Below are 26842 nucleotides of genomic sequence, written 5' to 3'. Positions count from 1 at the left end.
GCAGCCGAGGTAGGCGGGGGAGCTGGAGGGGGCGGAGCTGGGGCAGCTGAGGTAGGCGGGGGAGCTGGAAGGGGGAAGCTGGTGGGTGGAGAGGACTTGGGGACCAAGGAAGGGCAGGGAGACAGGAGGAGAGCATCTGGCTCTTCATTGTGGCAGGAACAGCAAGAGCTGCTACCTTGTTTGGTGCCTTGTTGTACCTAGCCTTACTCCCTCCAACTGTTGAGTAGGGGACGTAGGGCACCTTGATACTAGCAATATTTGTACTGTCTATGCTTAAAAAACAGTTGTGAAACTTTGAGAATTAGCCTTGAAGGTTTTTATAACACAGGAACTGCTTGTTTTTTTTTTTTAATGCTCCTCTTTCCAAAGGCCTTTTTGAAGAGCCCCTTCAGGGAATGCAGTAACTTGTTTAGTTGGAGTTTCAAGCCAGAGGATTGTACATCTGCTCTCTGTGGTTGTGAGAAATCCTATCAAATTAAAAATACCAACTAGCTATTTTTAAGCAATACCAATTCACCCTCATGGACCCATTCTTCTAAAATGACAACTGAAGATTACTTTAAATTATATTAACTCACCCCTCTGTACTGTTATTATGTGACCCGAAAATAGCTTTGAAATCAGTCCTTGGCAGTACGTGACCTTATTCTTACATCTTTGTTTCATAATGCTTTATTCATATTTGTGTAAGATTTAAAAATTACAAGGAGTTGTGCCTACTATTGCTTGACACCCATTGTGCAATGTTCCTCAACGTAGCATTATTTTGGTATGACTAAAGAGCTTCTGTGTGTGAGGTAGATACCATATCTTTTTTTCCCTCAAAGAAAATGAAAATTTTACCCCTCCCCATCCTTATGTTCTGATCCTTTCAAATGTCAAAAGATAAGTAGGATCTGACTTAGCAACAGTTAAAGAACATGTGTGATAGGAAGTGTTGCCCAGTGATTCAGTAGGAAGCTGAGTATTGCCATTTTGGGACCATCCCATCAAGTCCTGCCTCCAGTAGTGGCTAAAATAATAGTTTATGTTTTTAGGAGACAAAAATCCTGTAATATGCATTCGACCGTCTGAGCAGTGGTGCATGTGGGAGAAGTGTGCATAGTACTCTTTCACCCTGCTTCAGTCCTGATTCTGGATCCCATTAAGATGCTAGTGGGCATTCTGCTGATGGAGTGAGTGTTTGGGGCAGTCTTTCAAATATAAAACTGATGTTTTAGCCACTTGTATCCTTGTTTATATATTGAACTGTGCTAGTGTCAAATCTGTTACTCTAAATTCTAGATGAGGGGTTGCATATGTTACTCAGAATCTGTTTATGTACCTAGGTTTATTGGAATTATAAGAAAAATGACAAAGCAAAAAGGGGTAATCAGCTGAACAAATAAAATTCAGTTATTCACATCATTCATTTTTGTGTCACTTTAATACTTCAAGGTTATGATGTTCTGTGCCTGTAAACAAAATGTTTTAAGAGTCACAAAATGGTTCTCTCTAAATGCTTTCAAACCTGTTCTGAGGCTTTTTCTTTATGAATTAAGTAATTTGAATATAGCCTTTTCTCTAATCTATACTGATCAGTTTAAGCACCTTTCCAATTAAGGGATAAGTAGCTAAACCTAATAACCAATTTAAAAACATTGTCACATCATAAAACTGGATGTCTTATACAGAGTTTTGTGGTAGACTCTTGGTCATAGCTTTTGCTTTTCAGCTTCTGTCTTCTGGGATGTTCCTGACTCCTGTGGACTACTTGACCATATATGACTGTGTTTCACATTATCTCTCATGGAAATTGTTGAAGAACAGAAGTTTCTTCAACAGTCTATCAGGCAAAGGACTTGCTACATTTCTAGCTAGAGCTTACTAGTCCAAACTTGGCATGTTCTTCTAATCATAGAATTTTATTAAGATGACAGTGAGTAGTCATTTTTTAAAACAATGGCGTAGTTAGAGAGAGGTGGGATTTTCAAAGCTACCTACATGGTTCAGGCACACAAATACTATTGAAAGTCAAAGGGATTGGTGCACCTACGTTATGTAGGCACTTTTGAAAATCCTGTCCAAAGTTTTAGGTTCATCACTACATATTAAGAATTAATGTGAATTCTTGTAACTGTGAAGGGTTGTGTCAGGGCAAATTAAGAAGAGTTGAATTTGAAGAGTCAGTGTATAACTAAAACAAGATTTCATACTATTTTGAAGCTGTAATGCTGTTTCATGCAGCAAATTATTTGTCCTAGTAATCTCTCTTTCTACAGCACCCATGTTGTATTAGCAGGTGTGAAAAAAGTTTAGTTTTTAAGTGTTTTTGTTAAACATGAAATAGGTTCTTAACTCCATTCACTTGGTTTGAAATTTGATATTTTTTGTAATGCTTTTGAAATAAACAAATTCTTAAATCCAATCCTCACAGGTAACTATCTCAGTTTTACAGATGTGGAAAATGAGACCTGGAAGGGTTAAGTGACTTGTCTTGGGGTAGTCAGTGGCAAAGTCAGGATTAGAACTAGAGTGCTTGACTCTCAGTCCCATGGGGAATATGAGACAAAGATTATATGAGTTGTCAGAGGCCAAATAATGAATCCGTGACAGAACTGGGATTAGCCCTAAAGTTTGTCTGTTGAACATGTTAATAGTACTTGGCACATTGTGGTTGGTGGGTCAAAGTGCTTGACAGGCTGACATTTGTAATGATAGCATTGTAAAGAGGATCTCATTTGGAACACTTTCTGGAAGAATGTTGTTCTATTACCCTTTATGAAGGAGAGAGAAAAGACACAATTCAAACCACTTTCTGTTAGGTACTGTATAAACATGAATAGACTTGGTCCTCTCCCATAGAGTTTTAACTGACAGATTCTTTGTCCTCAGGCTAACAAATCTTCCCTCCCCAGCACCTTAATATTTTTAAAGTGACTTGTCCAAGAATAACCTGGATGTCCAATTTGGTTGTCCCTCAAGAATATAATTAGTTTTTTTCCTAGCATGATTAGCCACATGCACTGTTCCTGAAGCGTAGTCTGAGGCTCAACTGGCTAAGTGGCGCCAGAGGAGGGATTTAGCAAAGCAGTTGAGGCAGGCAGGTATAATCTACTTATGTAGTTCAGTGACATTTACAAGGAAATTGTCACTTCATCCTCAGGTTGGACATAGGAATCAGTCAGTGCATCCAAGAATTATTGAAGTGTAGGTCAGCAGGTTGTGAACAAGGCAGCAATTACATTTCACTTGTCTAAACTGTTTTTGGCTTTCTTGGGATGCGGGACAACAGAATTTGACCTAGCCTGTTGTCCCAATAATGTTGAAACATATTTTGACATTTTCAGAACAGAATATTTATATATTTTGTTTCAAAACAACTTTGAGGGTTTTTAAAAATATTCTAAATAAGATTTAAAATGCCAAAATTGGAATATAACATCTAAACAAAACACTTTGACCTGAAATTAATTTTTTTTTCAGAATTTTGTTTTGTGGGAAATTTCAAAATTTATTTTTGTTCTGTCTCAAATAGAAATTTTTTTTTTCCAGGAAACAGAAAATCTAGTTCCCACCCAACTCTAAAATTAAATATGATCTCCTGAACTATATGAAAGATTATTAGTGTTGTGTATAGAAAAATGGTCACAAAATACATTATTTCCTCTCTGCATTCTCTTCCTATAGTGTTTAAAATAATGGTAAGTTTGTTCTGAAGTTTGTTTATATCTGATCAGAAACACTTCTCTTTTATTAAACAAAAATTACAAGGGAAAACAGATTGTAAGTACACTTCTAACTCCATTCTTCCAAATGATGCCCCATTGTTATCTTAGATAGGTACCGTAAGTAAAACAATAAGACATATGTCCTTTGGATGATCACTACTGTTTTGAATTTCAGTTCTTAAAGTTAAATTGCCTTACCTGACTAATTAATTTAGTAATCTTTCTTAAATGAAAAAACTTTTTTTTTGTAGGCCTTCCATTTCAGATGACTTAAAAGTAGGCTATTTTATCACAGATCATGCCACTCAAACAGATATCAAAGAAATAGTAGAACTAAAGGAGCTTACTACTACTACACAAGCCCTAGTACAGGTAAGAGAGCTTCTTGGATATGTCTCAAGATATTCTTCACCATGTTGTAGGAAAAATCCTCTGTCAAAGTCATCTTTACCCTTTGTTATTTTCTGTCCTGTTATGGTTGTTTCATTTAAGCTTACATAAATCTCAGTTCTCCATTAAAATATGCCAATAACTCACATTTATATTAAATAGGAATAGCTGAATAAAAGACTAGACAGTTTGGTTACACTCATCAGAGTGTGAAGATTGATCCATGTGAAGATTGAACAAACATATAAAAAAAGGAAAAAGTTTAAAGATGGTGAGCAGAGAATGCACATAAGTGAAGACTTTAAAACTTAAACGGTAAACCTTTATATTAATGCCCAGGACTCTAGAAGAGAAGTTTAGCACTAGAATAAATAGGCCCAGCTCCATTAATACTACCTGTGAATTTGGCTATGTATGTATGTATATTGTGACAGACCCAGACCAGTGGGGTACAGGAGTCTGGTAGAGGGCAAATATACTGGTCACTGGATGAGTAGTTTTCTGTTCCCTGAGTGACCAGAGAAGGGGCTGCACTAGAGTAATCAGGAACCTGCTAGAACCAGTTAAGGCAGGCAGGCTAATTAGGACACCTGGAGCCAATTAAGAAGAAGCTTCTAGAATCACTTAAGGCAGGCTAATCAGGGCACCTGGGTTTTAAAAAGGAGCTCACTTCAGTTTGTGGTGCGAGTGAGAGGAGCTGGGAGGTTGTGCTGCTGGAGGACTGAGGCGCACAAGCGTTATCAGACACCAGGAGGAAGGTCCTGTGGTGAGAATAAGGAAGGTGTTTGGAGGAGGCCATGGGGAAGTAGCCCAGGGAGTTGTAGCTGTCATGCAGCTGTTACAGGAGGCACTATAGACAGCTGCAGTCCACAGGGCCCTGGCCTGGAACCCGGAGTAGAGGGCGGGCCCGGGTTCCCCCCAAACCTCCCAATTGACCTGGACTGTGGGTTCTTCCAGAGGGGAAGGTCTCTGGGCTGTTCCCCAACCCACATGGTGAATCTCTGAGGCAAGAAAATCCACCAATAAGCGCAGGACCCACCAAGATAGAGGAGGAACTTTGTTACAATATACAGGAAAGTAGCTTGTGTAAAATAGTGCCATACCCTTACTTTAAAAAGATTATGTATAAAACAATTATGTGATGAATTAAATAGGAATATAATATTCAAATCAACTTGGAAGAGAAAGCTTGGTTGTAACTAAGGTCTTCTTTCAGTTTGCTACTGTGATTTTGGTAGAAGCACCAATATTTAAAATATTTAAAAATAAAATATTTGGATAAAAACACTTAATATTGGATTAAAACAAGCCCGTCTCTAACAAATGCATGTCTAATGAACCCATATTACAAAATACACCGCTACCTCGATATAACGTGACCCAATATAACATGAATTCGGATATAACGTGGTAAAGCAGTGCTCGGGGGAGGGGGGGACTGCGCACTCCGGTGGATTAAAGCAAGTTCAATATAATGCGGTTTCACCTATAACACGGTAAGATTTTTTTTTTGGCTCCCGAGGATAGCGTTATATCGAGGTAGAGGTGTAGTATGAAGAAAATTACTGAGATATCCCTATTTATTATTTTTTCACATTTTTCATTCATTTAAAATGCTACAAATTTAAAACTGAGGGAAGGAGATACTTTATAATTAAGTCTGCGAGTCTGTCACGGAAGTCACAGATTCCGTGACTTTCCAGGACCTCCCTGAGTTCTGCAGCAGCAGTGGGAGTCCCGGGGCCATGTGCCACTGCCCACTCCCTGGGCTGCACTGGCAGCAGACCAGGCCACGTGTCGCTGCCTCCCCCACCCCCAGCAGCTGCAGGGGTCCCAGGCTGCCCACTGCCACCTGCCCCCACCTGTGGCACCCCCAGGCTACCCCACCCCCAAGCAACCCACCCGCCCCCTTCCCCAGAGCACCCAGGATTTAGTCAGGGGTATATAGTACAGGTCATGGGCCATGAATTTTTGTTTCGGGCCATGACCTCTTTATGACTTTTACTAAAAATACCTATGACATAAATAAGGCTATGTTTTAAATACAGTGCATTAACCTGCTGTGATTATTGCGGAAGACTATTGCACCAAATAGCCGGTAAGTTTTAAAATGATTTTATATAATTATCAAACAGTGCTTTGCTCTTATTTTGGTCAAGTCTGTTCGTGTTTCTGATTGAAATAAACAATTTCTATCTTACATGAACACAAAGGAGCATAGCATGTGAGTGCCTTTATAATACCACTGCCACAACTTTTAGTTGTAACCCTCTTATTCTCCTGATTCTTCTGTCATTCAAAATGTTAACTTTTCTTATTAAGTAGTAGTGTTCTTTAGTCAGTCAACTGAATTATCACAATCATGCCTTCTTACATTTTAAGCACTGTAAGAACATAAATAAGAACCATAAGAATGGCCATATTGGGTCAGACCAATGATCCATCTAGCTCATTATCCTGTCTTTTGACAGTGGCTGGTGCCAGGTTCTTCAGAGGGAATGAACAGAACAGGGCAATTATCAAGTAGTGTAGAAGTTCTATTACACTCATGATTTGATTCCATGAGTATTTATTCATTTTTAAGAGGAAGTTCAAATTAATTACTCACTGTCATCCTTGGGCTTTTGTGACTCTGTTCTCTCTTAATTCTCCTAAATTTTGGATCATTCCTTGAGAGTCTCATTCAGTGGAACTTCCTCCTTTCTTCTCTTTCTTTCTGTTCAAGCCCCGTAGACTCCATTCTTGGCCCCCTCCTCCTTTCACTCTGTTTGTGTGACCTTCGCTGCCAGCTAGGATTTGACTGTCATCTTCATGCTGATGACTCACAAATACAACTCCCTACTTTGAATTTATCTCCTTCCATCCAAACTAAACTCTTAGCCTGTCTTTCTAACATCTCCTAGTGTGTGTCCAGCTAACAAATTAAATATAACATGGCCAAAACTGAGCTCCTGATCTTTCCTCCAGAGCCCTCTCCACTCACTCCTTTCTCTGTCACATTAGACAACATCACTGTATTCCCTGTTTAAGCCCTTAATGTATTGGCTTTTGCTTTGACTCAGGCCTTTTCCTTTGATCCATACAGCGAGGGGGGGGGCAGAAATGGGAGGGGGAGGGGGAGCTAGTGCTTCTGCAGTGGAAATATTGTGGGGGCTCCTCTCCCATATAAAAACATGCATGTGTGAAGGGGTGGCTGTGAGAGTGGGACCTGGAGGAGCTGAAGTGGCCGCGTCAGTGCCTAGGATTGGGCCAGAGAGCAGGAAGGAACAGCTGGGACCCTCTTCCCAGCCTGGAGTTCGCTGCCCACTCCCATCCCCCACAGAGTCTCAGTAGCTCTCTTTAATCCCACTCCTATCCCTCCACCCCACCATTGACAGAGAGCTTTCACCCCCACCACCCCTCCCACACACATCCAGGCCACTTCTAAATCTTACAGCTTCTTCTTGCACAGTATCTACAAGATCTGACCTTTTCTTCCTGCCCACACTACCAACATTATTTCCCAAGCCCTGATCATGTAGCACCTTGACTACTGCAATCTCCTCCTCTCTGGCCTGTAAGTCTACAACCTCAGCTCTCTCAAGTCCATTCAAAATGCAATCACTAAGATCAACTTGGCTCATTGCTCTGAGTGTATCATCCCCCCTTTTTAATTCCTTTTCATTGAATCCATAATGCTAATTTCTTATCCTTACTTTTCAAAGCATTTGACAATTTAGTCTTATCCTTCCTGTCCTCCTCTAAATCCCTCCTCAAAACTCGTCTCTGCCTTAGAGCATACAGAAAACTGCAACCTAATATGGCTAAGCAGTGGCAAGTTTTGACCACAGCTATGGAATGGCTAAAAATGGCATACATCTTATTACATGTGGTACCCTGTCTCCCGCACCATCTGTTGTGGCCTTCTCGTTTGTTTCGTTCCCCTATTATAGCTTGTCTTTTAGACTGGAAGCTCTTTGAGGCAGAAGCTGTTATTTAATATGTTGTGCATACCACTATGGGACCCAGCCTGGCTGTGACTTTTAGGCACTATGACAAAATAAATGTTAATAATGTTGTATCTGCAATTATACTAGTATAGATAGGATATATGATTATCATTACGGCCCAGATACACAAAAGGACTTGCATTTCTCACTTAGGCGCCTAAGTCCAAAATTTAAGTACCGCTGAGATCCTTAAAACCCCTGTTCAGCTGCTGTCTAACTCTGGAGGTGCCTAAAATTCCTGAGCACTTAATTTTTTTTTCTGTAAAAGTCCCAGAAGCCTAAGTTTCTGCTCCAGGACATGCACCCGGATGCCTGTCATTTCTAACCCTCTGTGCTATCCTCTAACAGGTGAAGATAGGTGTTGCCCTGCCTATTCTGCCAGTAGGCGTTTTCAGAGCACTCCTAATTCCACCCAAAGTGGCAGACATATAATTGCAGTATTATGAATCTGATTCTTCCATACCATAAGGTGCTTGCAGTATTGTTGATGCCAGTCTTCGCTTTTTAACATCCCACAGTAATGATCATATGATGCAATGATCATGTTCATGATAAAGCATGTGACAGAGATTGTCAGTGGTGACATTGAGAATAGAACACATAATTTATGTTTTCATAACTGTTTATAATTTGTTTCACACCCTACAGAGACAATTACAGTTTGCTTTATGTAATTAAGTTGTTTGATTTTTGTCAATAAGTTTTCTGATAGAGTATTTTGTAATCCTCTGTTTAGAAGGATGCCAAGGTATTTCAGTCAACAAAATTGCCACTCATACAATGTCTTACATAAACAGAATAATTAAAGCACAAATACTTTCTGATTAGTTTATTTTGTATCAGCAGGGAAGATTATAGAAAAAATGTCCTTTGTAGTGTATATGTAATATCAGTCTTTACATTTTTAGTTCACTGACTCCATCCAGGAAGATTTTATGATCTATAAAAATATTCTTCAAGCACAATATGAGGAAAAAATACAAGAGCAGGCTTCGAATCTCTGTAGACAGATAAATGACAGACTGAGAGACATAGAAGCTTTTCATAAACAGGTACAGAGTACCCTATTTAAAATGTCAATTTCTCATTCATTTACCCTCTATATTTGGGCAGATTATTGATATGTAATAGTATAAAATAAAATTAATCCACAAATATGTTGATTAATATGAATGTGGATTTCCAAAGATTTGCAGTTTAAAAAGTAGTGGGTAGTTATATGGAAAACATCTACCTATAAACATATGTAAAAATGTTTACAAAAAATCTTAACATTTAGTAACAAACGTGCTATAATAGTGAGAACTTTCAACGTTAATGTCCTTTTAATTTATAGGTCTAAGATTTAACCTACCTCTTTTCTTATGTGTTTATAAAGTCCAGGCAGTTCTTTATGTATGTATTATCTTCCAAAATAAATGCTTTAACACTCTTTTTGTTAACAAACCAAACTAATTGCCAATGTCCTAGTGCTCATGGAGAACCATACAGTAACTGTCCAGTGCATGCTTATGCATGAGAAGACAACAGTAAAGGAAGGGGGTTTAGTTTTAAACTTCCAAGATATCAGTATGAACAATAAATAATAAAACAATTTTAAAATTGAGAAATGTATGTCTTTTTAAACATTTTCAGATGTACAGTCCTTGTACATATGTACATATTTTTAAATATATTGGTTGCATTTTGAGTATTTCCTTTGGAAAGATTTAGTAATCGTTGTTTCTTTTCAACAGCATGTATGTGTCTAAAGTACTTTGGAACCCATTTATATAAAAATGTATACTGTACAATTATTTAGCCAAATGTGGAAATGAGAGATCGTTATACACCAGTGATATAAATAACAAAGGGACAGAAAAGTTATAGGGGCACTGGCTCATTAACTTTTTCCCCAGAACAGAGGATTTGGACAACATTTTGATTTTGTTCAGTGGAAAAACAACAAGAACTAATGTTTTTCTTTAAGTCCAATATAACTGTTTCAGTAATCCATTAAAAATTTGAATTGCAGAAAGAAGTCAAAATTCGACAAAGCTACCAACAGCAGCTATGTGATGCACTTGCTGTTCTCAGGGTAGATTATGAGGTGGGTTTTAACTATAATTATTTTTTTCAGTATAACATTGATTTGAAGAGTGGAATAACATGTTATTTACAGGCTACAGCATTTTGAGTGCCGGTGCATTGTCAAAGCTGAAAAAAATAGAATACGATACAGCTGTTTGGTGAATGTGTCATATTAAGATTAAGCCTTCCAAAAACAATATATTGAATAGGAATAGAAAAAATGAACATTATGTAAAAATATTTGAATGACTTTAGCAACAACAATTAGTTCCTCAGCTACTGAAAAGCCTGACCGTGCATTGACTTCAAGGTACACAAGTAATGCAGAATTGGGCCCAAATAGTTGGTTAGAGCTTAATCCTGCAAGCTTCTGAGGATTGAAGAAAGAGGCCTGAGAAAATCAGGGTAGCCTCTTAAAGGATGGAATCTTTGGAAAACCAACTTTAGCTTTAATTCAGAAAATGAATACATCTTAAAAAGGAATAATTAAAATTATTTAAATCTTTAACATATTGTGTCTTCTAATAAAGGAAGTTCAGATTCTTCCATTTTTACAGCTTATTAAATTGGCGTTGTAACCACAGATCAGAAAAGAAAAATCAGTGCGTCTGAATGAAAAGAAAAATCCACTCGTATGACTAGCTCTGTTACATAATACAAGTGTGATAATCAGAGGAAATATTGTATGTGGTGCAGCAGATAAAATAAAAGCTTCCTGGTGCATTTTGCAGTGTTGTAGCTGTGTTGGTCCCAAAATATTAGAGACACAAGGTAAGTGAGGTAATATCTTTTATTTTGTCCTATTACTGCAGCGGTGTAACAGGCCACTTCACATTGAATGGTTTCTTACAATATGCGTTAACTACTTATGCTAAACAATGTGTTCCACCTTGTATTTAATTATGATACTCTGAGTGCCTTTCCCAGACCTGAATAAGACTCTCTAAAGTTAGAAAGCTTGTCTCTTTCATCAACAGAAGTTGCTCCAATAAAAGGTATCGCCTCACCAATTCCACTCTCAAACTGTCATTGCAGACAAAGTGGTGACTGACCATAAGTAACCTAAATCAATTTTTTTCAGTGAGATGAAACTTGGGGGTATGCATGACAAATCAGACTCCTTAAAGGGGTACAGTAGTATGGAAAGGTTGGGAGACCTTGACCTAAATGACATTCTACTGCCCTCTAGAGACTGTAGTTAAAGATCTGAGATATCAAACCAATTCTCATTTCACAAATTTCTAGATGTCATTTTACCAGTAAGAATAATTTCTGCCAGGAAGTTATTGAACTTTGATTTGCAGATAAAGAAAAAAATTAAATGTGATTTTTGCATCATTACAGAAAACAATGTCAGTATTTTCAAAATCTTTTTTATGATCGCTTTATTACAGATGTGGGTAGGACACAGGACAATATTTTTAACTATAATTGCTTATTTTATATATTAGTACATATTTACGTACAAAATAGCATAGTCAGGTGCAGGTGGATAGCAGCAAGTGGATAGCATAGCACAGGGAGCATCGTAGCAAACAGTAATGGAAAACAATTTGGAAAAGGCAAATTTTGGGGAGATATTTAAAGGGGAGGAGGAAGAATGTATGGTTACAAGAGGATGAAGACTCTTCCAGGCATATAGAGGGACGTGGAAAACTGTGCATTTGTGAATGAAATTAAGTCATTTAGGAAGTGGAGTTTGCAGAGAGTAGGACAGAGGAAGGTGAAGAGGAGGAAAGAAGAGCAGTCATAAAGAGAAGTGGAGATCCAAAATCCTCAGAATGAGGCATTTGAATATGATGTGAATGGAGACACGAACTTGGGACATGAGAAGAAGATGTTTGCATCAATGGGTTAGATAGCTTAAAAGAAAGCAAGGGGAGAATCAGGGATCCAGGAAGGAGGAAGCTATGTTAGTGGAATTTTTAGCAGTGGGGGAAAAAGATGGCTGTTGTAGAGATAGAAGTGACACAATTTAGCAACAGCCTGGATATTTTAAGGTGGAGTAGAGACAGAGACAGTTTGTGTCTCTCCTGCACCATGTCTGGACAATAACATGAAGTGCCATCATCTGAAAAATTAAACTGCTACAAAATCAAATACAAAATATTTAAAGTTTCTACAAGAGCCACAAAATCCTCCCTAATGGTGATTTCAACATGGCAGTTGTAAGCAGGGCAGGCTCCAGGCACCAGCTTAACAAGCAGGTGCTTGGGGCAGCCAAGGGAGAGGGGCGGCACCTGCGGCAATTCGGGGGCAGCAGGTCCCTCACTACCTCTAGGAGCGAAGGACCTGCCGTTGAACTGCTGCCACCAATCGCGGCTTTTTTTTTTTTCCAATTACCGCCGCCGATCGCGATTGCGATCGTGGCTTTTTTTTTTGCTTGGGGCGGCAGAAATGCTGGAGCCGGCCCTGGTTGTAAGCAGTTCCAATCTTTCCTTCTAGAGGTACTTGAAAAGAATCTGCTTTAAAGTACTATATTTTATGGACTATATGAACAAACTGGCCAGGTACACAAGAAAAGCCCTGGGAACTTTTGAATTTCATTTCCTGTTTGGCCAGCTTGGCAAGCTGATCGGCACAGGCGACTGTGCAGATCTCATCAGCAGAGGTGACCATGGAGTCCCAGAATAGCAAAAGAGCTCCAGCATGGACCGAACGGGAGGTACTGGATCTGATCGCTGTATGGGGAGATGAATCCGTGCTATCCCAACTCCGTTCCAAAAGACACAATGCCAAAATATTTGAAAAAATCTCCAAGGGTATGAAGGACAGAGGCTATAACAGGGACCCACAGCAGTGCCGCATGAAACTTAAGGAGCTGAGGCAAGCCTACCAAAGAGGCAAACGGCCACTCCGGGTCAGACCTCCAGACATGCCGCTTCTATGATGAGCTGCATGTAATTCTAGGGGGTGCTCCTACCACTACCCCACCCCTGTTCGTGGACTCCTGCAAGGGGGGAGTCTCACGCAATAGGGATGAGGATTTTGGGGATGAGGATGATGATAGCACACAGCAAGCAAGCGGAGAAGCCGTTCCTGGCTGTCGGGGAGAACTGTTTATCACCCTGGAGCCAATACCCTCCCAAGGCGGGCTCCCGGACCTTGAAGGCAGAGAAGGGACCTCTGGTGAGTGTACCTTTGTAAATATAATACATGGTTTAAAAGTAAGCGTGTTTAATGATTAATTTTCCCTGAAGACTTGGGATGCATTCGCGGCCAGTACAGCTACTGGAAAAGAGATTTGGGTGTGTGTGGGGGGGGTGTTAGTTGGGTTTCTGCTGCACGTTAACCCGAAAACCGCAGCCCCCTCCTTTTAAATGGCCAACCCATTTTAAATGGCCAACCCAACAGGTGCTTAGTATGGGAAATGAGGGCACTGCTGTTTGAAACCATTCCCACATGTTATGAAGGTTAAAGAGGAAGGGATAGCTCAGTGGTTTGAGCATTGGCCTGCTAAACCCAGGGTTGTGAATTCAATCCTTGAGGGGGGCCACTTAGGGGTCTGGGGCAAAATCAGTACTTGGTCCTGCTAGTGAAGGCAGGGGGCTGGACTCGATGACCTTTCAGGTCCCTTCCAGTTCTATGAGATAGGTATATCTCCATATATTATAAAGAAGCCAAAAGACTGTGGCTTACCATGGCTGCCTGCAAGCCGAATTCTGTTGCCCGGCCCTGCGTGTGTGATCTCTCATACCAAAACGGCAGGCCCTCAATATAAGAGGCAAAATGCGACCTTGTACTCTACAATGTGTCTTTTTAAATACTACTCTCCCTTTTCCCCCCCCTCCTGCCGCTGCAAATGTTTCAACGCTCCCGCAGAGGCTAGCACAGATAAGAAGGCAAAAAAACGCACTCATGATGAAAATGTTCTCTGAGCTCATGCAGTCATCCCGCACTGAAAGAACTCAGCAAAATGCATGGAGGCACATAATGTCAGAGTCCAGGAAAGCACAAAATGAACATGAGGACAGGAGGCGGGAGCAAGAGGAGAGGTGGCGGGAGCAAGATGAGAGGAGGCAGGATACAATGCTGAGGATCAAACTGATGTGCTCCGTCATATGGTTGAGCTGCAGGAAAGGCAGGAGGAGCACAGACCGCTGCTTCAGCCCCTGTGTAACCGACCGCTCTCCTCCCCAGGTTCCATAGCCTCCTCACCCAGACACCCAAGAACACGGGGTGGGGAGGCTCCGGGTACCCAACCACTCCACCCAAGAGGACTGCCCAAGCAACAGAAGGCTGGCATTCAATAAGTTGTGAAGTGCAGTGTGGCCTTGTCCTTCCCTCCTCCCCCATCCCACCCGGTGCTTCCCTTCTCCCCCAGGCTACCTTGGCAGTTATCCCCCCATTTGTGTGACGAATTAATAAAGAATGCATGAATCTGAAACAACAATGACTTTATTGCCTCTGCAAATGGTGATCGAAGGGGGGAGGGAGGGCGGTTGTTTTACAGGGAAGTAGAGTGAACCAAGGGGGTGGGTTTTTATCAAGAAGAAACCAACAGAACTTTCACACCGTAGCCTGGCCAGTCATGAAACTGGTTTTCAAAGCTTCTCTGATGTGCAGCGCGCCCTGCTGTGCTCTTCTAACAGCCCTGGTGTCTGGCTGCGCGTAATCAGCGGCTAGGCAATTTGCCTCAACCTCCCACCCTGCCATAAACGTCTCTTCCCTCTTACTCTCACAGATATTGTGGAGCACACAGCAAGCAGTAATAACTATGGGAATACTGGTTTTGCTGAGGTCTAACCGAGTCAGTAAACTGCGCCAGCACGCTTTTAAACGTCCAAATGCACATTCTACCACCATTCTGCACTTGCTCAGCCTATAGTTGAACAGCTCCTGACTACTGTCCAGGGTGCCTGTGTATGGCTTCATGAGCCATGGCATTAAGGGGTAGGCTGGGTCCCCAAGGATAACTATAGGCATTTCAACATCCCCAACGGTTATTTTCTGGTCTGGAAAGTAAGTCCCTTGCTGCAGCCATTCAGACAGACCAGAGTTCCTGAAGATGTGAGCGTCATGTACCTTTCCCGGTCATCCCACGTTGATGTTGATGAAACATCCCTTATGATCCACCAGTGCTTGCTAGCAGCATTGAAAAGTACCCCTTGCGGTTTATGTACTGGCTGCCTTGGTGCTTCGGTCCGAAGATAGGAATATGTGTTCCGTCAATCGCCCCACCACAGTTAGGGAATTCCATTGCAGCAAAGCCATGCGCTATGACCTGCACATTTCCCAGAGTCACTACCCTTGATAGCAGCAGCTCAGTGATTGCGTTGGCTACTTGGATCACAGCAGCCCCTACAGTAGATTTGCCTGCTCCAAATTGATTCCTGACTGACGAGTAGCTGTCTGGCATTGCAAGCTTCCAGAGGGCTATCGCCACTCGCTTGTGAAATGTGAGGGCTGCTCTCATCTTGGTATTCTTGCACTTCAGGGCAAAGCAAGTCACAAAGTTCCATGAAAGTGCCCTTATGCATGCAAAAGTTTCGCAGCCACTGGGAATCATCCCAGACCCGCAACACTATGCGGTCCCACCAGTCTGTGCTTGTTTCCCAGACCCAGAATCGGCGTTCCACGGCATGAACCTGCCCCATTACCACCATGATGTCCACATTGCCAGGGCCCGTGCTTTGAGAGAAGTCTGTGTCCATGTCCTCATCACTCTCGTCACCGTGCTGCTGTCACCTTCTTGCCTGCTTTTGCAGGTTCTGGTTCTGCATATACTGCAGGATAATGCGCGAGGTATTTACAATGGTGATAACTGCCATGGTGATCTGAGTGGGCTCCATGCTTGCTGTGGTATGGCGTCTGCAGGAGAGCAGAGTTGCAGCAGCAGCGGTGGATGACGGAATAGATATTTATAGAGAGAAGCCACGAGAATAGATATTTATAGAGGACCTGTGAAGTAGATTCATGAGAGCAGAGTTGAAGCGGGAGCGAATTTCTCCATGTTGGCTGTCATGGGCTCCCGCTTCCACTGCAACTCTGCTCTCATGAATCCTCCTCGCAGGTCCTCTCGTCGTGCAGAATAAATATATATTCTCGTAGCATCCGCCTCTATATGACTGTCGTCATCTGCCGCTTCCGCTGCCACTCTGCTCTCCTGGTGCCATGAATCCACTTCGCAGGTCTTCTATATGACCATCATCATCCGCCGCTTCCGCTGCCATTCTGCACTCCTGTCTTGATCGATAGCGAATTTCTCCATGTTGGCTGTCATGGGCTATCGATTGAGACAGGAGTGCAGAATGGCGGCGGATGATGACGGTCATATAGAGGACCTGCGAAGTGGATTCATGGCACCAGGAGAGCAGAGTGGCAGTGGAAACGGTCATTCGATGATGACGGTTAGCAGTCCTACTGCACTGTCTGCTGAAAGCAATATGGTGCCCGCACAGCAAAAAGGCGCAAAATGATTGTCTGCTGTTGCTTTCACGGAGGGAGGGGCGACTGACGACGTGTACCCAAAACCACCCGTGACAATGTTTTTGCCCCATCAGGCATTGCGAGCTCAACCCAGAATTCCAATGGGCGGTGGAGACAGCGGGAACTGTGGGATAGCTACCTCAGTTCAACGCTCCAGAAGTCGACGCTAGCCACGGTACTGTGGACTCACTCCGCCGACTTAATGCGCTTAGTGGGGACACACACAATCGACTGTATAAAATCACTTCCTAAAATTTGACTTTTCTATAAATTCGACCTAATTTCATAGTGTAGACATACCCTATGTCAAAGAGCAATAAGTTACATTTAACTTATTTAACATTTATTGGGTAATAATTAGAGCTGTCAAGTGACTAAAAAAATGAATCGAGATTAATTGCATGATTAAAAAAATGAATCTTGATTAATCGCACTCTTAATAATAGAATACCATTTATTAAATATTTTGGATATTTTATACATTTTCAAATATATTTATTTCAATTATTACACAGACTACAAAGTGTACTATGCTCACTTTATATTTATTTTTGATCTATTTGCACTGTAGAAAAACAAAAGAAATAGTATTTTTCAGTTTACCTATTACAAGTACTGTAGTGCAATCTCTTTATCATGAAATTTTAATTTACAAATGTAGAATTATGTACAAAAACCCCTGCATTTAAAAATAAAACAATGTAAAATTGTAGAGTCTGCAAGTCCACTCAGTCCTACATCTTGTTCAGTCAGTCGCTCAGACAGACAAGTTTGTTTACATTTGCAGGAGATAAGGCTGCCCGCTTCTTGTTTACAATGTCACCTGAAAGTGAGAACAGGCATTCTCATGACAGTTTTGTAGCCGGTGTCGCAAAGTACAGAAGCTCCCTGACTTACGCAAGCGTTCCATTCTGGAATGCCTTGTGTAAGTCGATTTTTGCGTAAGTCAGGAAATTGTTCTCCTTAATCTCTAAGGACAGGACAAGAAGCAATGGGCTTAAATTGCAGCGGAGGAAGTTTAGGTTGGACATTAGGAAAAACTTCCTAACTGTCAGGGTAGTTAAGCACTGGAATAAATTGCCTAGGGAGGCTGTGGAATCTCTATAATTGGAGATTTTTAAAAGTAGGTTAGCCAAACACCTGTCAGGGATGGCCTAGATCAGTGGTTTTCAAACTTTTTTTTTTTCTGGCGACCCATTCGAAGAAAATTGTTGATGCCCATGACCCAACGGAGCTGGGTATGAGAGGTTTGGGGTGAAGGAGGGGCTCAGGGCTGGGGCAGAGGGTTGGGATGAGGGCTGTGGGGTGGGGCTGGGAATGAGGGGTTCAGTGTGTGGGAGGGGGCTCTGGGCTGGGGCAGGGGGTTAGCGTGCCGGAGGGGCTCAGGGCTCTGGGTTGGGGGTGCAGGCTCTGGGGTGGGGCTGGGAATGAGGTGTTGGGGTGCAGGAGAGGGCTCAGGGCTGGGGCAGGGATGGGAGTGTGGGGTTGGGGTGTGGCCTTACCTCCGGTGGCTCTCGGTCAGCGGTGCAGCCGGGGTGCAGAGGTAGGCTTCCCACCTGTCCTGGCACCGTGGACTGCACTGCGCCCTGGAAGTGGCCAGCAGCAGGTCCGGCTCCTAGGCGGAGGCGCGCAAGTGGCTCCACACAGCTCTCGCCTGCAGGCACCACCCACCCCAGTGCAGAGTCGGTGCTCAGGGCAGGGGCAGCGGATAGAGCCCTGTGGCCCCCCGGCCTAGAAGCCGGACCCGCTGCTGGACGCTTCCAGGGCGCAGTGTGGTATCTGTACAGGTAGACACTAGCCTGCCTTAGCCGGGCAGCACCACTGACGGGACTTTTAATGGCCTGGTCAGTGGTGCTGACCAGTGCCACCGCGACCCAGTGCCTTACAGTCTGCGACCCAGTACTAGGTCACGACCTGCAGGTTGAAAACCACTGATCTAGATAATACTTAGTCCTGCCATGAGTGTAGGGGACTGGACTAGATCAGTTCTCAAGCTCCCTTCCAATCCTATGATTCTATGATAACAGTGCAAAATTAAATTGAATGTCACATTAATTGTAAATTTTTCATGTTAGAGATATATTAAAATACATAGGATGTATTCATTGTGTCCATTGTCAAGCTATCTGGAGTGGCTCATGAGCATGAGTGCCAGCCTCGGGGCAGACTGTCAAGGAACAGGGCATAAACCCCAAACTGGTTGTATGTTCTATAATTAGATTTCACCAACCAATTAATAAGTGTGAACTCTTAAAGAATTATAAGAGTCTTAATATGGAATAACAGTCCCCTTGGGCACTCTGTTCTGTCTTGCCTCCCAGGCAAACCTGACTTTGTGATATATGATCCCCTTTGCCAAAAATCACAATAATATTCAGGTTATTCCCAGTCCCAAAGGACTAGTCACATACCCCAGGTCAACTGTACCTCAGATCACAAACCAAAGACAATGCTTGTAGCCAATCCTAAAATACTAATTCAAGATTTATTAACTAGGAAGAAGAAATGTTATTTACAAGGTTAAAGACACGATATTGTCTTATGTTCCAAAAGATGATGATAGCTGCTTTAATATGAAAGCTTTATATGTCCTTTAGGGCTAACCCGAGCTAAACCACTGGGGACCCTTTGCTTATGCTTCGAAATCATCGCCTCTCAGAGTTCAAGCAGCATAAGGATAATAATTTTTCCTTAACAGGGATTTTTATTACTTTCCCCCAGCAAGGGCTTGTGCACGTACCCTCTTCAGAGAGGTGGGGAAAGCAATCAACTGAGTCTTTAATCCACTGCTGTTCCACAACACCTTGTCTGGTGTGTATAGACCTTTTGTTCGGGGAGGAGATAATATCTCTTTTGGTAAACTAGTATTTTGTGCTTAGTAGTGCTTCTCCCTTTACTGTCAGGGCTTACAGTCTTAAACATTTTTATAGTTACAGAGCAGACACTTAAACACTATCTTATAACATGACATACAAATATTATAAGTATGATTAATACATGCAGCATCCTACAAGCATCCCATAAAGTCTAAACACATTCTTATAACTCTAATAACTATTTTAACAATGCTAACACAAAGGCAAGCCAGACTGATTTCCAGTTATGCATTTGTCAGTGTCCAGTGAGGCCCAGTGGCCTTGGCATGAGCTTGCACCTGATCTGCCAGTGTCTCATCCATCTTTTCTGTTCTTTTTCTGTATGTTTTACTTTATATGCATTTTCTTGTATGATTATTCTGTAAATACCATTTTGTTTCTGTACTTGAAATGCGGTTAAATGTTATTCTAATGAAAAGCTAATCACATTCAACAGGACTACAGAACTTAATGTTTAATAATAGTGTCATGAAGTTACAACAAAAGTATCCTGGAATTCTGTAACTTTAAGAAAAAGTGCCGTGTGATTTATATAACTAGCATATCTCACTAGAGGATCTTCTCTTGTAACAGAAAAATTATCGCATACAGGAAGATACAGATTCCTCATTAGCAGCGAGTTGGCAGGTTTTGATTAAGACGCTCCAGGAGAAAGAGTCTAAAATTCAAAAATTAGAAGCAGAATTACAAGAATATCAGGAAAATGAAGATACAAAAATGGTAGGTTTTTTGTAAAAAAATCATGAATTTATTCTTTGAACATGTTTATTTACTGTAGTAGCATTTCCTAGTCTCATTATAAGGGTATAGGAAACTAGCTAGAAAACCTGTTCAGGAATTTTCTTGCACTTAGGGGGCTACATTCTTAGCTGGTGTAAATTGATGTAACTCCGACTACATGGAAGCTACACTTGCTGAGGTTCTGGCCCAGCGTTGGCAATTCTACCCCATAGTATTTTTCCCCTTCAAATTCTTGTCTAACAGTAGTTGCTCTTATTATTACTTTTAGCTGTTTATTCTAAATATGAACTCCTCGGGTAAGGAAATTCCACCTATATTCTGTTAGTACCCACTCTTACACATAGACAATTTAAACTAAGTATCTGTCACCTGTTAAATAACCCCAACTCAGATAAATACTTGGCATGTCTCTCTTGGTTTTTTCTTCAAGATTATGGAGATCAGTAAAATCAACTCATCAGTACTTCAACTACTAAAATCACTTGAGACTCTTCCTTTTTAATTGTTTTTATTAATTCCTGCAGTAAAGTTTAAATGATGTAATCATTATTTGGGTATAACCATCAGTAGGCATTGGAGGCCTTTTTCAGGGGTAAGCCTTTTCAAACTAAAAATGCTTTGTGAAAACTAGTTATGGTTGCTAAAGAACAATCATAATATTAAAAAATTGGAAATACAGCATATGGCCATGTACGTACGTATGTATGTTATCTTCTCACACGTCAGCACCCAGCGATACAACCTTGTCCATTTCCTTAGCAAATTAACCCTACTCAATCACAGCCCAGTGAAAAGGGAGAACTCCACAACACCTTCTCAAAACTTCACATATGCTGTGGATTTAATCCACTGTGAGGAAAAGTGACATTTTTGAAGAAAAGAAGTTAGGTCTTAGTGGTTAGGTGTAGTTCATTATTTTCTATCAAAGTTTTATTAATATAACCAACTGTGAACCTTCACCAGTGAGTGTATATATGAAATTTCATGTACTGAAATAAGTGCAAGTTATGCATTTTAGTGGGATGTCTGATCTTTTGTGCTCTTTCCTGGTTGCCACAGACAGATCTCAGTGCCTCAAAGTAATGAACTGAGTAAACAAGGCTAGTTGATGGATTCAGAAATGTTTCTGTGAGCTTCTCTATGCCCCAAAAAGGACTGGCCAAACATTTGGCATCAACTCAACATAACAACAAGGGAAGGGTTGTGGGAGGTGCCAGAGTTCTGGCATCAATATACAGCTTCCAGCTGGACTGGGGATGAGCAGCCAGCTGGGTGCTTCTGGGTTCTTAGTAGCGGGGAGAAATAGTACTCTAAATAAAATCTCTGTCAGCTTGACCTTTTCCCCCTTGTTCCTACTCAGCTGCCCTCTCTTCCCAGGGCCAGCTCTGGCTTTTTTGCCGCCCCAGGCAAAAAAGCCTCCTGCTGCCCCCCGGCGGGGAGTGCAGCAGGGGAGGACGCCGAGCCCGGCCGCGGCCCAGCTCTCCCTGACCGGCTGGAGTGCCGGGAGGAGGGCGGCGAGCCCGGCCGGGGCCCCGCTCTCCCCGACCGGCCGGAGCGCCCAGGGAGGGCAGCCCCGCTCTCCCCGACCGGCCGGAGCGCCCGGGGAGGGCGGAGAGCCCGGCCGCGGCCCCACTCTCCCCGGCCGGAGCGCCGGGAGAGGGCAGCCCCGCTCTCCCTGGCCGGCCGGAGCGCTGCGAGGAGGGCGGAGAGCCCGGTCGGGGCCCCGCTCTCCCCGGCCAGAGCGCCGGGAGTAGGGCGGAGAACCTGGCCGTGGCCCCGCTCTCTCCGGCCGGCCGGAGCGCCGGGGGAGGGCGGCTAGCCAGCTGCGGCTCCGCTCTCCCCGGCGGCCGGAGCGCTGCGGGGAGGGCGGCGAGCCCAGTCGCGGCCCCGCTCTCGGGCCTGAGCGCCGCCCCCCTCCAGGTGCCGCCCCAAGCAGATGCTTGGTAGGTTGGTGCCTGGAGCCGGCCCTGTCTCTTCCTACGATATTTTTTATCTCAATTTGGCTGAAAAGGGTCCCTCTGGGACCATCTTCCTCATTTTCCTACTGCCACTTGGGTATCCTTGAGTGGTAACAGCTAATTTAGGCCCCCTCGTTTTGTATGTATAGTTAGGATTATGTTTTCCAATGTGCATTATTTTGTATTTATCAACATTGAATTTCATCTGCCATTTTGTTGCCCGGTCACCCAGTTTTGTGAGATCCCTTTGTAACTCTTTGCAGTCTGCTTTGGATTTAACTATTTTGAGTAATTTTGTATCATCTGCAAATTTAGCCATCTCACTCTTTACCGCTTTTTCCAGATCATTTATGAATATATTGAATACTACTGGTACCAGTACAGAGCCCTGGGGGACACCACTATTTACTTCTCCCCATTATGAAGACTGACCATTTATTTCTATCCTTTGTTTCATGTCTTTTCAGCAGTTACTGATCCATGAGAGGACCTTCCCTCTTATACCATGACAGCTTACTTTGCTTAAGAGCCTTTGGTGAGGGACCTCATCAAAGGCTTTCTGAACGTCCAAGTACACAGTATCCACTGGATCACCCTTGTCCACATTTATTGATCTCCCCTAGAATTCTGATAGATTGGGGCATGATTTCTCATTACAACAGATGTGTTAACTCTTCCCAACAAATCATGTTCATCTGTGTGTCTGATAACTCTGTTCTTACCATAGTTTCAATCAGTCTGTGTGGTACTCTATTGACACCTCAATCTGGGACAGTTCCTCAGATTTGTCACCTAAATAGAATGTCTCAGGTAGGGTGACAAGACAGCAAGTGTGAAAAATCAGGACGGGGTGGGAGGTAATAGCAGCCTACATAAGAAAAAGACCCCAAAATTGGGACTGTCTCTATAAAATCGGGACATCTGGTCACCCTAGTCTCAGGTGTGGGAACCTCCCTCCATTCTCTGCAGTGAAGACTGATGCAAAAAACTCATTTAGCTTCTCCTAAGTAACCTTGTCTTCCTTGAGTGCTCCTTTAGTACCACGATCGTCCAGTGGCCCCACTGATTGGTTTGCAGGCTTCCTGCTTCTGATGTACGTAAACGTTTTTTGCTGTTAGTTTTTGAGTGTTTGGCTAATTTATCTTCAGATTCTTTTTTGGCCTGCCTGATTATACTTTTACACTTAACTTGCTAGAGTTTATGCTCCTTTTTATTTTCCTCAGTAGGATTTGACTTCCAATTTTTAAAGGATGCTCTTTTGTCTCTAACCGCTTCTTTTACTTTGTTGATCATCTTACTGTGGTTTTTTAATTTGGGCCTCTATTATGGTGTTTTTAAAAAGTTTCCATGTAGCTTGCAGACATTTCACTTTTGTGATTGTACCTTTTAATTTCCATGTAAATAGCTTCTTCATTTTTGTGTAGTTCAACTTTCTGAAGTTAAATGCCGCTGTGGTCGGCTTCTTTGGTGCCTCCCCCCTGAGTGGTGCAGCTATTTTACCTCTTGGACCTGCTCCTGTGCTCCACTTAAGACTAAATAAAGAATTGTCTCCCCTTGTGGGGTCCAGAACTGGCTGCTCCAAGAACTAGTCATTTATGGTGTCTAGAAATTTCATCTCTGCATCCCTTCCAGAGGTAACATGTACCCAGTCAATATAGGGATGGTTGAAATCTCCCATTATTATTGAGTTTTCTATTTTTATAGGTTTTCTAATCTCCCTGAGCATTCCACAGTCACCATCCTGGTCAGGAGGTTGGTAGTATAGTCCTACTTCTATATTCTTATTATTCTTATTATTCAAGGATGGCATTTCTATCCATAAAGATTCTGTGGTACAGTTTGATTAATTTAAGATTTTTACTGTATTTGACTCTATGCTTTTTCTCATATTTAGTGCCACTACCCCACCAACATGACCTTCTCTGTCATTCCTATATATTTTCTACTCTTGTTATTACCATGTCCCGTTGATTATCATCATTGCACCAAGTTTCTGTAATGCCTATCATATCAATATCCTCATTTAATAGTAGGCACTCACGTTCACCCATCTTAGTATTTAGACTTCTAGCATTTGTATGCAAGCACTTATAACTAGAGAGAGTAGAAGATGAAGAAGCAGATTGTCACAAATGGGGAAAGAGAACCAGGAGGCATTCAACTTAGGTAGAAGTATTGAATTGTTTTGAGATACCCAGTGAGTCAGGGACCAAGGGACCTGTCTCTGGAGAAATGAAACAGAAAGCTGCAGGGGACAAGCCTGGTGGGTGTCCTTGCAGTCTGAAGCAGGTTACTACCAAGAGAGGTTCTTCAGTCATAATAGAAATGGGCGTCTCATGGGAGGGACACAAAGGGGGGCACCAGCTAAAGGGGGGGACATGTGACCTCCCCATGTGAGCCCCCACGTGATTCCTCCACACCCTGCCCCCGGGGGCTCTGCGCTCTCCCCATTCCACGTTACCTGGAGGGGACTCTGTCCTCCTACTGTGCTGGGAACTGCAGCAGCTCTTCCAGCACGGCTTTACCGCTCCCAGACCTTCCATGCAGTGATGTCTCCTGTCTGGGGTGGGGTCTGTACAGCCCCACCAGAGGACAGGGCTGGAGTCTGGGGGTGGTACCAGTACAGCCGTGCCAGGGGAGCTGTCAGCACAGGCGCTGGCTCCTGGGAGCGGCGGCCTCACGTTCTGCTCCTTTCGCTGCTGTGGTTCCCTGATGAATGCCCCTCAGGCGTCTGGGGAGGGACATGTGACCCTTCTTGCCCCTCCCAAGCATTGCCTGACCTCCGTGACATTTTCTGCCCCAGGGATGGAGCTGTCAGCTGGTAGGCCACACAGCTCTCAGCCGCTGCTGGTGGTGGGTTCCCAGCGCCTCTGAGCCCCTGGGCAGCAGGGGGACCCTGCAGCTCCCAGCCACTGAGGGCACGGGGGGGCACCGCACAGCTCTCAGCCACCAAGGGTGGCGGGGGATCCCCCACAGCTCCAGCTGCCACAGGCAGCGAAGGGATCCCGGAGCTCCCACTCCCTGTGGGCGGTGGGGGCCCCTGCAGCTGCGCAGCTGGTGGTGAGGGGATCCTCCCGAAGCAGCCCAATGGTGGCATGCCCCCCCCCCCACCACAGCTGTCTGGCAAGAGGCGGGGGGTCCCCCTGCAACTGCTCAGCCCCAGCAGGTGGCAAGGGGACCTCGCCACTGCTCAGCCGCAGTGCGGAACCCTTCGCAGCTCCCAGCTACTGGGGGAGAGGACAAGGGGACCCCAAAGCCCCCAGCTGCTATGGGTGCTGGACCCTTCTGCCTCCCCATTTTGTCAGGGATATTTTTAGTAAAAATCACAAACAGGTCATGGGCTTCCATGAATATTTGTTCATTGTCCATGATTTTTATTAAAAATATCCCTGATAAAATCTGACATTAGCAACTCCATATTAAGAAGAGTGGACAGATAATTCAGCAAAGGGCACAAGGATAATAGGACAGTGTGATGTCTCCCTGGAGCAAAAATATGAGATGCAAGTTTTCACTCGTGATGATACATGTTGGAACCAATGATACAGCATCACATGGTACTACGCAGATTACAGAAGACTTCAGGAATCTTGGAAGAGAGCTGAAGAAGAGGAAAGGCCAAATGATCTTCTCAGAGCTCCTTCCAGTCACACAAGTGACAGAAGGCAAAAGCCAGAAAGTACTGGAAGTGAACAATGGGCTGCACAACTGGTGTGAAGCTGATGGTTTTCATTTTGTGGAACAGTGGGCCACATTCCAGTGGAAGAGGGAGCTATATGAACAGGATGACCTGGCTCTCACAGATAAGGGGTGTCACAGTGTGATCGGACCTTTAAGAGAAGTCAGGGCCCAGTCTGTCTGTGACTGCCTGTGAGTAATTGACTGCCCAACTGGCTGCTAAATGGTTAAGTAGTAAACAAGCACCAGGAACCTAATGCAAAGGTTATCCAAGACTAGTTAGAAAAGGCATTCCCAAAAAGACAGGAAGCTCCTTAGGAGAGGAGTTCTCGGGGGAGTTCCCCAAAGCAAGGAGCCTAGAGGGAGCACTCTTGGAGACCGGGAACTCGCTTGCGGGACCACCAGAGCAGGGAGCCTAGGAGGTGCTTGGAGGGATAAGAGGTTCCTAAAGGGGGATCTGCAGAAGGCAGGCATTCAGGAAGGCGTGGGGAAAGGCTCAGCAAAAGGATTCTCCAAACAGTGGTCAGAAGCCCAGCCTGCCAGCAACTGTGTGCTGCCCTGGGGAAGAGCTGTAGCTGACAGTTCTCTGTTGACCCCGACTCTGGGGGAGGCAAGAGACTTGACTCCAGGGGGCAGACACCTGAGTGAAGAGAACCCTGCAGGTAAAGGGCCTGGACAGAGGTCAGCAGTGGACTGAGGTGGGAACAGATAGCCTCAGAAAGACCCAGTCTCCCAGCTAAGATGCTGGGGTGGAGGTTTGCTTATGTTTAGTGTTGTACCTTTTTTTAAAATAAACGAGACCCTCTGAAGAGGTTGCTCTTCAGCATCTGAATGCCTGCTTGGATATGCTGGGTGAGGGGAAATCAAGGCAGGGCTCACCTGCGGTGCTGTGCCTGATAGCCAGGATGGCCTGCACTATAATGTGGGGGCTAATAATCTCATCTGGAGACTAGCTGCAGTATCCAGGATGACATTAACCAGCAATGCAAGGGACGAATGCT

The 26842-nt window shown here is 43.5% G+C and overlaps 1 protein-coding gene across 1 annotated transcript in view; it reads left to right on the top strand.

Moving 5' to 3' along the window:
* Positions 1-26842, top strand: part of CUNH10orf67 (chromosome unknown C10orf67 homolog) — a 103278-nt gene that overhangs the window by 219 nt on the left and 76217 nt on the right. The window contains exons 2-5 of the mRNA XM_026649345.1: positions 3962-4082; positions 8998-9141; positions 10104-10178; positions 20038-20184. Of these exons, the coding sequence (XP_026505130.1) occupies positions 3962-4082; positions 8998-9141; positions 10104-10178; positions 20038-20184 (487 nt within the window). The remainder of the gene's footprint in view (positions 1-3961; positions 4083-8997; positions 9142-10103; positions 10179-20037; positions 20185-26842) is intronic.

This window comes from Terrapene carolina, unplaced genomic scaffold (genome assembly GCF_002925995.2).
Source record: "Terrapene carolina triunguis isolate 2854851 unplaced genomic scaffold, T_m_triunguis-2.0 Scaffold84, whole genome shotgun sequence".
In the NCBI taxonomy this organism is placed as follows: domain Eukaryota; kingdom Metazoa; phylum Chordata; order Testudines; family Emydidae; genus Terrapene; species Terrapene triunguis.
The sequence above is the reverse complement of the archived record's forward strand: the minus strand, read 5'-3'. Positions and strand labels throughout refer to the sequence as shown.